At 49.1% G+C, this 13,586-nt stretch overlaps 1 protein-coding gene across 5 annotated transcripts in view; it reads left to right on the forward strand.

Moving 5' to 3' along the window:
• The window catches only part of RBPMS (RNA binding protein, mRNA processing factor), a 188,834-nt gene extending 180,806 nt beyond the window's left edge, over nucleotides 1–8,028 (forward strand). For 2 of the 5 annotated variants that reach the window (XM_065519038.2, XM_074000626.1), the window contains exons 8-9: nucleotides 1,758–1,861; nucleotides 6,421–6,537. Coding sequence is in view for 1 of the 5 variants with exons in the window: in XM_074000628.1 (XP_073856729.1) it covers nucleotides 1,758–1,803 (46 nt within the window). In the remaining 4 variants the exon portion in view is untranslated. Of the gene's footprint in view, nucleotides 1–1,757; nucleotides 1,862–6,420 lie in introns of those variants that run through there. The other 3 variants (XM_074000628.1, XM_074000627.1, XM_074000625.1) reach the window with 3 other exon arrangements.
• Nucleotides 8,029–13,586: the final 5,558 nt, after the last annotated feature.

Here is a 13,586-nt window from a genome sequence, read left to right on the forward strand (position 1 = left end):
CTTGCTGCCAGTCCTGTGGATGCGGTGGGTGCCCCTCCAGCCACCACTGTCCTCTGGACTGTGCCACATCACAAGCACTTACCAAGCTCCTCTGCAAACCACGTGACAACCAAATGCAGTGAAAGTTGCAGCCCCCAACCTGCTCCTGCCCGTTGTCTGTTTTCTGTGGCTCTGTCTGGAGTCCTTGGAGCCTCCTGAGCATGTGCACCAGCAGCGCTGCCTGACTTCCCTGGAGGAAGTTCACAGAGGGCAGCCACAGGTTCAGACCGGGCCATGGGGCCGGGGGCTGCACGACTCCTGAGAGCAGTTCCTGGCCGGACTCTGGCTCATGTCACTGCCCCACCCCAGGGAACCCCGGGGGTGCAGACAGCTGTTGTTGAGGTCCCACGAGCAGGTTGTCCCCTATGCTCCTGGGGACATGGAGGAGAGGGAGGGTCCCAAGATCCCAGTACTTGTATGAGTCGCACTGATTAGCTGAAGCCCAGAGACTTCTTAATCATCCTAAAAATGCAGCCTCCCGGGAGGCGGGGCCTGGCTCTGCAGCTCTGGGTGGCTCGTGCTCTCCCTCCCGTGTGGAGGGGCTGGAGAGGTTGGGTGAGCTGATAGGTTTCATGTGCAAAGATAATTATTTTCCTGTTCTCATAACCCAACTTTTACTAGGAAACTAGAATCACACTCATGTTGTATAGTGAAGCTCTGGGGAAAGTATTTTCTTCCTTAAATCTGAGGAGAGAGATGTCCTAGGGAGGTAGTCTTCAGGCTCACCCTTGATTCCAGAGCTGGGTTTCAGCACAGGCAGTCCCCTCCCCCTGAAGAGTCCTGGTGGGGCCACTCGGAGGTGCCAGGAGAGCCAGTGCCACCTTTCTGGGGAACCCGGACAGTGCGCAGCAGTGCATTATGCGCTCCAGTTCTCAAAGCCTCGCGTACTGGACACGGTCGGTCTGCAGTAAGGGAGATCTGAGAAGCGCTAGTGGGAAATAGACCACTGGTGTCCACATGCAGGGAATTGGGCTTCCTTCCCTGGTGGAATCCTTGCTCTAACCAGCCGGCTCGGGGACAGCTGTGCCTGCAGGGGGAATATTAGAAACCGATTCTTTGCTGGGTCTTTGCACCTTCGTATTTCAAAATTCTTAGACCCTAGGGAGTAGCCAGATGGGTTCACAAATGTGCATCCTTTTAGTTTTTGTTTTCCAGGAGGTGCTTGGAGCAAAGTTTAGTCCTTGGTGCCTGTGACAGACAGGGATTTCTTATGGCCTTGGGCTGACCAAAGCTGCTGTGTTTCGAAGCCTCCTGGAGGCAGTTGTTTGTGATCTTGCTGTTGGAGGCCTCAGGTCCCATGCCTTTCCCCTGCAGGGCTTTTGGACGGTCCTCGGGGTCTAGGCCACAGCCCTTGGGATGCAGCCACAGAGATGTGGGTGCAGAGTCCTGCTTGCTGGGCCCGCAGCCTCCTAGTGCACCCTCAGTGAAGAGTTCACATGCTTTTCTTGGAATATCCTTCCTTGCTGGCCCCCAGCAGTCTCCTCTCACTTGCTCCACCAACTCCTCAGTGTGTTTTCCTGGCTGAGAGCTTTTCATGTCGCATATCCAAGGCCATCCTGCAGCAGCCTCTCATCCTCAGCTCAGCAGCAGAGGCCTTTGATCTCTTTTGTCGTTGCCTCTCGGCTCTCTGCCCTCAGAACAGGCCGGTGTTCAAGACCAAGGCAGCCCCAAGTGGATTTGACTGTGCACCGTTAACAGGTGATCTTTCTCCATCCCAGGTCCCAGTTGTGTGATGGCGGCTGCAATCTGTCTTGTGGGTATTAATGCAATCTTCAGTGGTGGCTACTGTTCTCTAGCTGTTCTACAAAACTGGAGCATGCTGGTGAGTAACAGAGTCAGGGCTAAACCAGCCCTCAGAGGGGCGGCATGGCCTGGGTGGGGCACGGCGGTGTTGGCCAGTGTGAACACATGGGAACTGTGGGCCTCTGGGGGTGGGGTCTGGCATTCCAGATGTTCGTGCCCCTCCACCCCGGGTGATTCTGCCCGGAGCTCTTTAACATCTGCTCCAACACGGCCTGCCGAGGGAAGGTCATCCCAGGACAGCAACTAAAACGTTTTTAAAGTGCATCACCCCAGTATTTGGGTACCATGAACATGTGGCTATCCGGCAGCACCTGGAGTGAGGGATTCCACCTAAGGAAATGTTACTGAAATGAAGCTTTTCCCTTTAAGTGTCACCTTTTGTGGGGGAAATTAATCATTTTGTTGGAAATTGTTTCAGATGTAATGTGTATATCCCCCCATCTTATTAATCCAGTTATACTGAGTATGATCAGCCATTTCTTGATGACTTGGGGACACAGGATAATTACCCTTGGGCATAACTGAATCATAGAATTCTCAGTGAATTTCTCCAGACTGTGGGCCTTTTAGTAGGTCATGATTTTTTGGTGATCTGTCTTTTCAGTCGGTATCACCTGTCACTCCTCAGTTCGTTAGCTACTAGCAGAAATGTAGTCTAAAAAAAATCCTCATGTAGCATCCCCAGAGGTGACCTTGCTGCTGGGTCTCTGGAAAGCCTGGCTTAGAGCGGCAGGAACGCCAGGGGCAAGTCTGTGGCGGTTTATGTCTCAGCCTAAATAAAGCGGCAGGCAGCATCCCTCTGAGGGGCCTGTAAAAAAAGATGGATCCGAAAGGAACAAGATTCCTGCTGCGGACAGAGAACCAAGCAGTTCTGGCCAAGGAGGTGGGACCGCATTTGAGGGGCTTAAGTCACTTCATACTCTGACGGTACCTCTCAGTGCCCACCCAGGAGCAGGCATTAGGTGTGTGCTCCGCTGGGGAGCCTGCCTCCCACCACCCCAGGCAGCTTTCCGACAGGGAGCTGGACCCTGCACTTGGGGCATTTTTCCCAGGGCGCCTGTTTCTTGCACTAACCCAAGCTTTTTTCACATCACATACGGCAGCTGGGTCTATCCCACTAGGCCCACGGCCTTCTAGCGTGTTAGCTGTTCCTTTTGTCATGGCTCTTAACAGTCATAACTCACGCAAACGTTTTTAAAAGACATGATTTTGTTCTTCCTCCTGGGGATATTTAAAAGTCATTTAAGCCACTTACACATTTTTTTCCACTTACACAAGTTTTGAATGCTGGTTAGACGTCACGATTTTTTTTTTTTTGAGACGGCGTCTCGCTCTGTCATCCAGGCTGGAGTGCAGTGGCGCTATGTTGGCTCACTGCAAGCTCCGCCTCCTGGGTTCACGCCATTCTCCTGCCTCAGCCTCCCGTGTAGCTGGGACTACAGGCGCCCGCCACCGCACCCGGCTAATTTTTTGTATTTTTAGTAGAGACAGGGTTTTACCGTGTTAGCCAGGATGCTCTTGATCTCCTGACCTCATGATCCGCCCGTCTCAGCCTCCCAAAGTGCTGGCATTACAGGCGTGAGCCACCGCGCCCGGCCGACGTCATGATTTTTAAATGCAGCAAGTCAACCAAAGTATCAACAATGCAAGGAGCAGGGGAGCTTTCCTGGCAGGCCATGGAAGGGTCTAGTGACGGAGGGCAGGTCTGGGTCACAGTCCTGGGGCAGCTGAGGGTCAGGTTGCAGATGCCCCGGATGTGCACGAGAGCGTGGCGACAGCCAGCACGGAGGGGCGCCGTGGCCTTCTCAGCACTGTGTGTTAAGGTGGGGCTCACCATTTCTTGGGGCCTTCCCTGGGATACAGGGGCAAGTTTGGAGGGGGCTTTTCTCTTCCCAAATTGGAGGTCAGACAACACTGCTGATGTGACCTACCCTTGTAGAGCAGAGATGGGCCACTCTCCATGGGCCCCCAGGGCTGGAGTGGAGCTCCAAACTGCACACGGGCCCTTAAAGGCTTCAGAGAGCGTGAACTTTTTCAGTGACATGTTTGAAAATCTCTATTACAAGTTTTATCAGTGCCTGATGTTTTTGAAGACGAAGCTGACAGGTATTAAATGAAAACTGAAGCTGTTAACTAGGAACCTTTGCCACATGATAGTCCACGTTTCTTTGGAGTTGGGGGAGAATATTCCTTATCTGACTTGGTAATGAGGAATCGTGGGAAACTCTTGGGGAAGGAATCCTCAGGAATTAGGTCAAGGAGCCACAGATGGATCAAGGGAGTCTTTCCTCTGGGAGAACAATCTCCTAAGGCACTGGACCGAGACCCTGACTGGGTGCGAAGAGACCGCAGAGTGAGGGGCAGGTAGCGAGCATCCTGACCCCAGGCCCATCTGCCCTTGCGTTCTGAGTTCCACCAGAGACCCGAAATGCAGTGTTTTAGAATTGTGTAATATTCCTTAAGAGACCAGGAGACATTCTTCAGTGTCTTCAAACTGGGACTGTTCCCACTTACCTGAGATAAGGAGATTTGCTTCCTGTCTTGACATCCCATCACCTGTGTGTCATAGTCGGCCCCTTCCAGGAAGACCCGGCAAGAAGAACCTGCTCCTCATCAGAGCCTTATGTGTTCCCCACCCTAAGCCCGCATCCCTCCGCGGGGCTGTGTTCCGGGATGTCTTTGGATTCTGTTGAAAATGTCCTTGTTAAGACATTCCAAGGTTTGAACTCCGCTCCTAGCTAAACCTCTTCCTTGTTTACAGGGACTGAAATAGCCACATTCTGACCTTCTGTTCAGTCTGGGATCATCTGTGGTAGTGTGACTACATTCCTTTCCCATACGAGGATCTCATTTACAAGCAGTTACGGAAGGACCAGAAAACTAGACTTGCTCCCGCCCTCCTCCTGCCCATGTTCCTTTTCCCTTCAGATTAGCCCTCCTAGGCAGCCATTCCGCAGCCGCCTGGGTCATTACCCAGGAAAGCTGGAGGCGCCACATCCCCCTCATCAGGGCCATGCCTACCCAGGGAGGGCTCAGGGTGCCTCTGGGCTGGTGTGCAGAACCCAAAGTGGGTCCTCACCCTTAGTGTCCTGCTCCCAGGCCAGATGTCATCAACCCCAGGGGCCCGTGTCTCGGTGCCACATGCCATAAATGACCCATCACTCCTGTTTTGTGTGTCCTACAGTCTAAGTGTTTGGAGGGTTTGCATTTGGGCCACCTGCAAGTGACTGTCTGGAGTTTCAGGAGGAGGAGAGGGTGTCAGGAAAATAATGCAGGATCATCCCTGTGGAAGCCAAAGTGCCCTGGTCAGTGAGAACCCCTGCGAGGAGCTTAGAGGAGGAAGCCCTTAGGCCAGAGAGATTGGAGGCGTGAGTTCTGAAAGACAGTGGGGCCTGTATGTGCTGAGGGGACTAGAACAGAAGAGAGGAAGTAAGAAGAGGCACAGCACGCTCTTGCTCAAAGTAGCCTGCGGCCAGGCTTTTGAAGGCCTTGAAGGATGTGTTAGGGATTTGGAAGCCATTGGAAAGATAAGCAGAGGTGGAGAGTGATTTAGGAATGTTGTCTTGCTGCCTGAAGCAAAGTGGATGAAGATTGAAGGTAGGAGCACACATCCGCACCAGCGGCCCTAAGATGGTGGAGTGGAAGGAGCAGATGAGCCGAGAGGACAGGAGAGGAGGTTGGTGTAAAAGGGCAGAGACAGGGCAGGGGTGCACAGGGATGAGTCTGGATTGGGCTGCCTTGAGGGCTGTCTACAGGAAGCATACTTAAGCGGATGTGCTAGAACTGTATTGTTTGCCACAACCTGAAGAGACACAGGCAAGTATTAGCTTCCCGTCACAGAGGTCTGGAGTATCCATGGCCCGCTGTGGCAAGCTCTGCCTGGCCTGCCCCTGCTCCGCTGGCCGTTACTACCGCTATCCACTCGTACTGTCGTCCAAAAACTGGGAAGTGAAAAAGGTGTATTGGGTCACAGGTCAGATCCAAGTTGGACAGATTTGGTTTGTATAGAAAGGAACATTTACAAGCTCATCCCGTACACTATGTTTCAGTGGTCACCTAAATATTCTTATTTCAGGACTTTAAACACATTTTCCCAAATCTAACTTGGGACAAAATCTAACTTGGGACACTTAGATAGGTTATCAGTAATTATCTGTTTTCTTTATAGCCTCTTTCCGCACACAAATAAGCATCTCCCTGTACAAAATTCTAGCATATGCTGAGCTGATTGCCTTCTGCATACACCTTTTCTACAACTTCTCAAACGTGTGAGACATGCTGGTAAGATGGCAGGAAAAGGAGTGACTGAATAATACAATATAGCTGAGATGTGTTTCAAGAAAACCTCTGGGCCAGGGTCGGGCTCTGTGAGTGGGAGTCAAGGACTTGCCCCATGTATCTCATCAAGGTGAGACCACTGACACGTGTGTGTGTGGTCAGTAAATATGTTGTATACACACGTCTGCACACTGTCATCTAAGCCATCGTTCTCCCACCCACAGCCTCTCCAGGACGAAGCCATCACAACCAGGGAGCGGTTGACACCTGCTCTCCTAACATGTTTTCTTTCTGTTTCAGGCTTGAAAAAACCTTGCCCAGTTTTGATCCCTTCAAGACTTTGCCACAGCCTCTATCACACATCTGTTTTTCTCGAAGAAAAAATATAATAAAAATGTTTTACTCTTTTACACTGTATAATTATAAGAAATAGCGTGTTATTTGTGAATGCATGGTCTGAAATTTCTGTACAGTTTGGAGATATTTTCAAACGAAACGTAAGAGAAGTCAACAATAAAACCAAGAAAAGTGAGTATTTTTATACCAAACATTTTAAGTATGCTGGGATGGACAATCTTACACTGGGTTGGATCACAGTTTTTGTGCTTGACTTTTGAATGCTTGTAATTAAAAATATCTATTTTTTTCCTCTGAAGTAAGTTGCATGTTTGAGGCATGTTTCCAGATATCAAAATTTCCTGAATTGTATTGTGAATATATAGAAATCTGTGCCTGGCCGAAGTCCAGGGTAAATTAGTAGGTGGTAGGTGTTAGAAACAGAACTGTTATCTGCAGTGTTAGGTCTAGGATCCCAGTTCTAGTAGGACAGCCCTGCAAGACAATCAACCAGAAGCCTCCAGGAGCTTCTACCTATGGCTTATTCACAACTGGGCAAGAAAACATGGTTGGTAAGAACTGCGGAGTGTGCCCTTAGAAAGCCCTGGCAGCTCCGGCTGTGACTGTATCAACTGTGTGCCAAGTGTGAGTTTGTACAGTTTTATGTTTCCACTCTCCTGTACGTGTAGCCACTCGATGCCTAACCCACCTTCCACAAGCCAGCCCCGCATCCCTCTCCCCCAGTGGAAGCGCAGAGCCTGCCTCACTGGTAACGGAAAACCTTGGCTTGGGAGGCCAGCCCTGGCCCATAAAGGGGCTGGCTATGCCCAACCCGCTTGGCTGCAGTGGGCAGCTCATGTCTCTTATCTCCAAAGTGATGTTTGCAAAACATTGGCTGAATTGAGCTGGTATTCCCAACTCTTGCGGCACTAGGCCAAACCGACCACATCCCATGAGCTCGCAAATGGCGTCTGCTCACTGTGAGACGAGATGCCACACCGCACAGGAGACGGAGGCAGTGGGCATTTGGAACCAGTTCTGTACAGACTTCGTCAAAGCCAAAGTCAGTCTGGTGGTGTCAGTTGACATCTCCAGAGTTCATGACAGCTCAACCTCTCCCCTTGTGCAGAAGCCATTTGTAAAATCACGTTGACCTAAATTCAGCTGCCAAACACAATCACAGTCTTTTCCTATTGATCTGCTCGGCTTACGTTGAAAATTTCAATGTCATGATTACCTGGTTGGTTTGGGTTTTTGTTTTGTTACTTTCCATTGGAAATAAAGATGTCAAGAAGCTTTTAAAGGTCACCACAAAAAAACCAAGGCCAGGAGTGAAGGGCTCTTTCTTAGCGTAAATAAGGGGAAAGGGCAGTTAGCTCGGGGACTTGTGACGGATCCACTTTGGTGTTCAAGGACCTGCTTATGCCCTCAGTGCCACTCGGTCTTGGTGAGATGCCTGTGCTCCTCTACGGTACACAGCTGCTTCTGCACAGTCTCTTCTGCTTTCATAACTGTTTAAAGGTACTTTTCTATTGTCATTTTTAAAAAATAAAGTGTTTATTCCAGCTCTCACACCATTGCTTGACAAATTCTTTTTTAGCAAGACCAACTACATGTATCCCACACTGCAGACAAGAGGCCAGCAGATTTCCTTCCCATTTTCAGGCTTCGGCAGAGCTAAGCATTGGCCATTGAGCTTAGGCACAAAGAGATTAAAGGAGGAAGCAGACACCAGGGAGAGCCAGAGAATAAGCCTGCAAAGGCACGACCACAGCGGCTGGTGAGCTAAAAGGACACCAGAGGCAGAGGGAATCTACCTCAGCCTACAAAGCTTGACTCAAGATTTTCTGAGTTAGTTATATTAAAATGTCACTTAGGCATTCTGCTGACTTAAATATATCTTACGCCAGGCATGGTGGCTCACACCTGTAATGCCCAACACTGGGAAGCTGAGGCAGGAGGCTTGCTTGATCCCAGGAGTTTTGAGACCAGCCTGGACAATGTAGCAAGACCCTGTTTCTACAATTTTAACATTAGCCAGGTGCACTAGGACCTGTGGTCCTAGCTACTCAGGAGACCGAGAAGGAAGGACAGCTTGAGCCCAAGAGGTCGAGGCTGCAGTGAGCCATGACTCACTCAAGCCTTGGCAGCAGGACAAGACCCTGTCTCTAAAACCATATTTAAGAAAAAAAAAAAAGTAAGTGAAAAACCAGGCACCAATTGCCAAGACAATTGTGTTTTATATACACTCTCACCTACTCTTTTTCCCTCAAAAGGAGAAAGCAAAAAAATACTGCTTACATCCAAGCAGTGGCAACAACCACTACTGCGTCTTGCTGGGCACTGAGATGACTCGCAGTTAGGCTCTCACAGCCTGCCTGCAGAGGGGCCTAGCCACCACATGCAGGCTGTGTCCACTGCCTTCCAACTCACGTAACTAGAAGGTCAAAAGCTTTCCTGGGCCGAGGCTTAGAAGGCCACGCCAGCATGGCCCTCAGGCCGGCCTGATCTGCCTTTGGTCCACCTGTGAGCTCCAACTCAGGCGCCAGAGATTGGACAAACAGCTAAGGAATAGAGGCTAGTGAGCTCTTAAGGGGCTCTGCTGCCTCAGGACTGCCCGGACTCCATCCCAGCCAGTCACTGGCTGAACACAGTCACCTATGATTTTTTACAGGAGGCCTTGGGATGGATGAGCGCTCCGATCTTCCCCATGCTGATGATAGTCATTTCGTGATGTGCAAGTGACAAGCCTGGATGGCATTTACTAACCTAGTGTGACCTCCAAATACATTTCCACTCACCAGTCAAATACCAGCTTCATTAGGGTCTGTGCAAAGTTATCCTTTGTGTCACTACTGAACAGGAATGAATGCAGTATGTCTTTTGGAATCAAGAACTTGGAATAAGAAAAAGGCACGCTGTTGCCTCTTGCTCCCATGCAAAATGTCCCAATTTGTAGGCTCCAGAAAGATGGTAACTAAGCCCATCTTTTTGTGTGATTACCAAATGAACCCTTCCTTGTTAATGTCGAACTGATATAACTATAAAAGTGGCATCTGAAATTAAATACCATGCTTTCCATGTCTATAACAAAATGACAAAGGAATTTGAAAAGAATCTTAACAGTTCACAAAATGAACATTATATTGCCAATTAATCACACCTGGGCTTCAGACTCACCTGGACCCAGGGCGTGTGTGTGTGTCCGCCCTACTTTCATGGACTAGCTTGCAATTGTTACTGGCCCATCCCTCCCCTGAATTCTGTGTTCCAATAGACAAGAATCCTTGGTGTCTGTCAAGGTGACATAAAGAAGTTTTTTTTTTTAAGCGACAGGGTCTCACTATGTTGCCCAGACTGGAGTGCAGTGGCAGATTCATAGCTCACTTGCAGCCTCAAACTTCTGGACTCAAGCCATCCTCCCGCCGCAGCCTCCTGAGTAGCTGGGACTATAGGCACGTGCCACCGTGCCCAACTTCAACTAGTTGTTTCTGAGCACTTTGGGCAAGACACGATGTGTGCTAAGAATATGGACAGGTTCCCAAGAGCACTCCCACCCACCCAGTCGGAAGGTTCTGGCACACAGTTGCTCTCCTCTCCAATTCTTAAACCATTCTCTCCACACCCTCATGGCATAAAACAACTTTACAGCCTGCATAGAAAACCAAAGAATATTCATTACCAGTGAGGTGTTATCTAAAACACTCATCCTCAAAAACTGCCTCTCCTAAAACTCTAATAACTATGATACTGAAAAACTATGTTGTCAGCAATTTGATCAAGAGCCCTAAACTAGGAAATTTCAGTAGCTGCCACTGTAAAGCTGTGTGTCCCTGCTGCAGAACATCCCAGATGGAACTAATATTAACTCTTGTGTGAACTGGCCTGGTTCTGTAGCTACCCAGTCCTGAGAGGTGCCAGTGCGCTGTGAGAACTAGGCCCCCCTGCAGCTCTCCAACGAACCTGACACTTTCCTCTTCCTGACCCTCAGTTCAAACCACATTCACTCCTACTTGGGGGGTGGGGGAGGAGGCAGCTCTTCCTACAAACCGTAATAATTTGCTGGTAAATATAAACAAAACAGTGAGGCCTTCCATTCTCCACTGTTCACATATATCTCACCTATGGACGATCTGAGGGGAAGAGAAAATTCGGGTCCTTGTGTTCCACTTGTCCAGCTGAGAAATTCTTGTGGAACTCTGCCCATGGTCGTTAATTCCAAATTAGGAACTCGGGCCAAATGCTTAAAGTCAACCCAAACTTCTGAGCAAAAAGGAGGGCCTAAATGCAATGAGAGATGATGCACGAGTTTGTAAATAAAAGATTTACCTGGCCAAAGAGTGCTTTTTTCTTAAAACCAGAACACAGGCCTTGGCATGGGGGCTTGGCAGGCACTTCAAAACCTCACAGTCACCACCCGGGAGACAAACCTGCTCTCGGCGCTTCTAGAGCTGGTCCTGCCTAAATCAGTCTCATCTTCTATGCCTCAGAAAATCACTATTAACTAAGAATCCGGGAACTGATAAACCAAATACCCTCGTCCCACAAAACCGTCCCCACTCAGAATCCCATTCTGCTGCTAGAGATTTCCAACAGCTCACAGATGAAGCTGGGGCTGTCCACTCGCAGTCCCTTGAACGCTGGGGCTGGGAGGATGGGATGCCCCCCGCCGCCTTCCCACTAAGCCTCTGCTCAACAGGCGTCAAGTGCCGCTCTGTCCCCCAGGTCCCACCATCATCCGGCCACATTTACAGGCTGTGACAGCAGCAGCCAAATGTTCATTTTTTACACTCTGTCCAGGCTTGACTACATTTCTCTTAGCTATCTCCTAAAAGCCTCACATCATGGCGATGAATTATAGATCAAATGCACTCCCGACTGTCATACCCTCTTAACTCACCCAGCCGTGCCATTCCCACGTGCTTCTAAATGGACAGCAGAGCCAGCAGAAACAGGCAGAGGGGAGAACACGATTTCAACTTGGTGTTTCTGGTGGGTATGTTTTCAGACACCCAGGAGAACTGCGAAGAGACAGCTTTCTCTGTGCAGCATCCCTCGGAGATGCTGCAGACCTGGTTCCAGGCCATCGCAATAAAGCAGACATCACAGTAAACTGGGTCACACAAATGTGTTGGTTTCCCAGTGCATATTAAAATGTTTATGCTACATGATAGTAGAAAGTGAGCAATAGCATTATGTCTTAAAGAACTCAATTATATACTTTAATTTTAAAATGTATTATTGCTTAAAAAAATGCCAACAAAGTGAGCACATGCTGTTGGAAAAACGGCACCAACAGATCTGCTTGAAGCGGGTTCCCACAAACCTTCAATTTGGAAAAGAAACTCCATAGTATCCGTGAAGACATATAAAGCAAAGCACAATAAAATGAGGTGTGCCTGTAATATGACCGTCCAACACAACTAAACTTCCATCAGTGTTCCCACAAACACTGTATCCTCCTCAACACGTCACCAGAGGATGCAACCCCAGTACCTTGAGATGGGGTACACGGAGGATTTGCTCTTCCATTAGTAGACAAAGTGGATCGAAGCTTAATAAAAGAAACTAAGTGAATGAGATAAAGCTACGGAATTTTGTGAGCACAGCAATTCAGTGAGTCACTTCATTTTGCTAGATCTTCATTTCTGAAATGAGTTTTAGACAAAATAACTGACATCAATTATCAGGCCAGCCCACGAAGTACAGTTGAGCACAGGCATTGCTAGAAGTCACAACCAATACACAACTGGGAGTAAGCGCCTTACCACAGAGAGGGAGGCCCCGAGGCCCATCTCCCTGCAAAGCAGGTGAGATGTCCAAACTGCACTTCCAGACCTGGCCCATAAAATGAGATGGAGTGTGGAGATCACAAAAGTAGGTACCTACCTGGAGATGAGCTAACTCTAGATTTTTCACAGGAAAGCTAGTTTCATGCCATAAGATATTAAAGCTCTTCCTTACCAGAAAAAAACCTGATACAAAGCAAGACAGCCTGTATTTCCTGTGTTCTAAATTATCGTGGGAACCTCAGTTACATCCTCTCCTGCCACGTTTTTGAGCTTGGAGGTAAGAAAGAGGTAAAGTAAACAGATGACGCTGTAAAGGGATGAAAGGTAAGTAGAAAAGAGAAACCAACTGAAAAAGCAAAAAGGCTCCTTGTCATCTGCACAAAGCACTTCCTGCTCTGGGTTTCCATCATGCCTTTTCTGAGAACCACCACCTCGTTTCCTGATCCACTACTGTCCCATGCTGTGACAGGAGGACCATGACCACCAGCGCAAAGGACCACAGCAGAACATAAAGAGTGCAGGTGAGGAAAATGCGAACTTCGCCGTGGAAAGCAGGAACCACGTGAATTTCCCGTGAGTCACCTCACTCCTTTAAAGAACGCTCACATATTTGATAATGGCTCTCATGAGCTGGGCCAGTGACAGGGTGACAGAGGGCATCTCCACCAGAAGAACCTCGGGTCAGGCCACATGAGGGTGGGGACGTGGTATAGCTGACGTTTAGGTTGGCAAGGAGACTCTACCCAGGCTTGCCATCCTGGAATTTACCAACCCAAGAAGCTGGACACTGATTTTTTTTTTTTTTTTTTTTTTTTTGAGACAGAGTCTCGTTCTGTCCCCCAGGCTGGAGTGCAGTGGCACCATCTCAGCTCACTGTAACCTCCACCTCCCGGGTTCAAGGGATTCTCCTGCCTCAACCTCCCAAGTAGCTGGGACTACAGGCGTGTGCCACCACACCCAGCTCATTTTTATATTTTTAGTAGAGACGGGGTTTCACCATGTTGGCCAGGATGGTCTCAATCTCTTAACCTCATGATCCGCCTGCCTCAGCCTCCCAAAGTGCTGGGATTACAGGCGTGAACCAGCTTGCCCGGCTGACACTGATGCTTCTTTTTAAAAGAAAACATTAACAGTGACATCCAGCACCTCTTTATTGCTCAGCTTGCTAACAAGCGGCACACCTGTGTTCCAGTGGTGAAATCCGTGTACTCAGCAACACAGTGCAGGCTGCAGGCTTCATCACATCCCCAGCACGGGACCTGTGGCAATCAGAGACCGGAGCTGCTTCCTGCCATTTCCAAGAATGAAAAGAAACAGAATTCACTAACATCTTAAAAA

This window comes from Macaca fascicularis, chromosome 8 (assembly GCF_037993035.2).
Source record: "Macaca fascicularis isolate 582-1 chromosome 8, T2T-MFA8v1.1".
Taxonomy (NCBI): domain Eukaryota; kingdom Metazoa; phylum Chordata; class Mammalia; order Primates; family Cercopithecidae; genus Macaca; species Macaca fascicularis.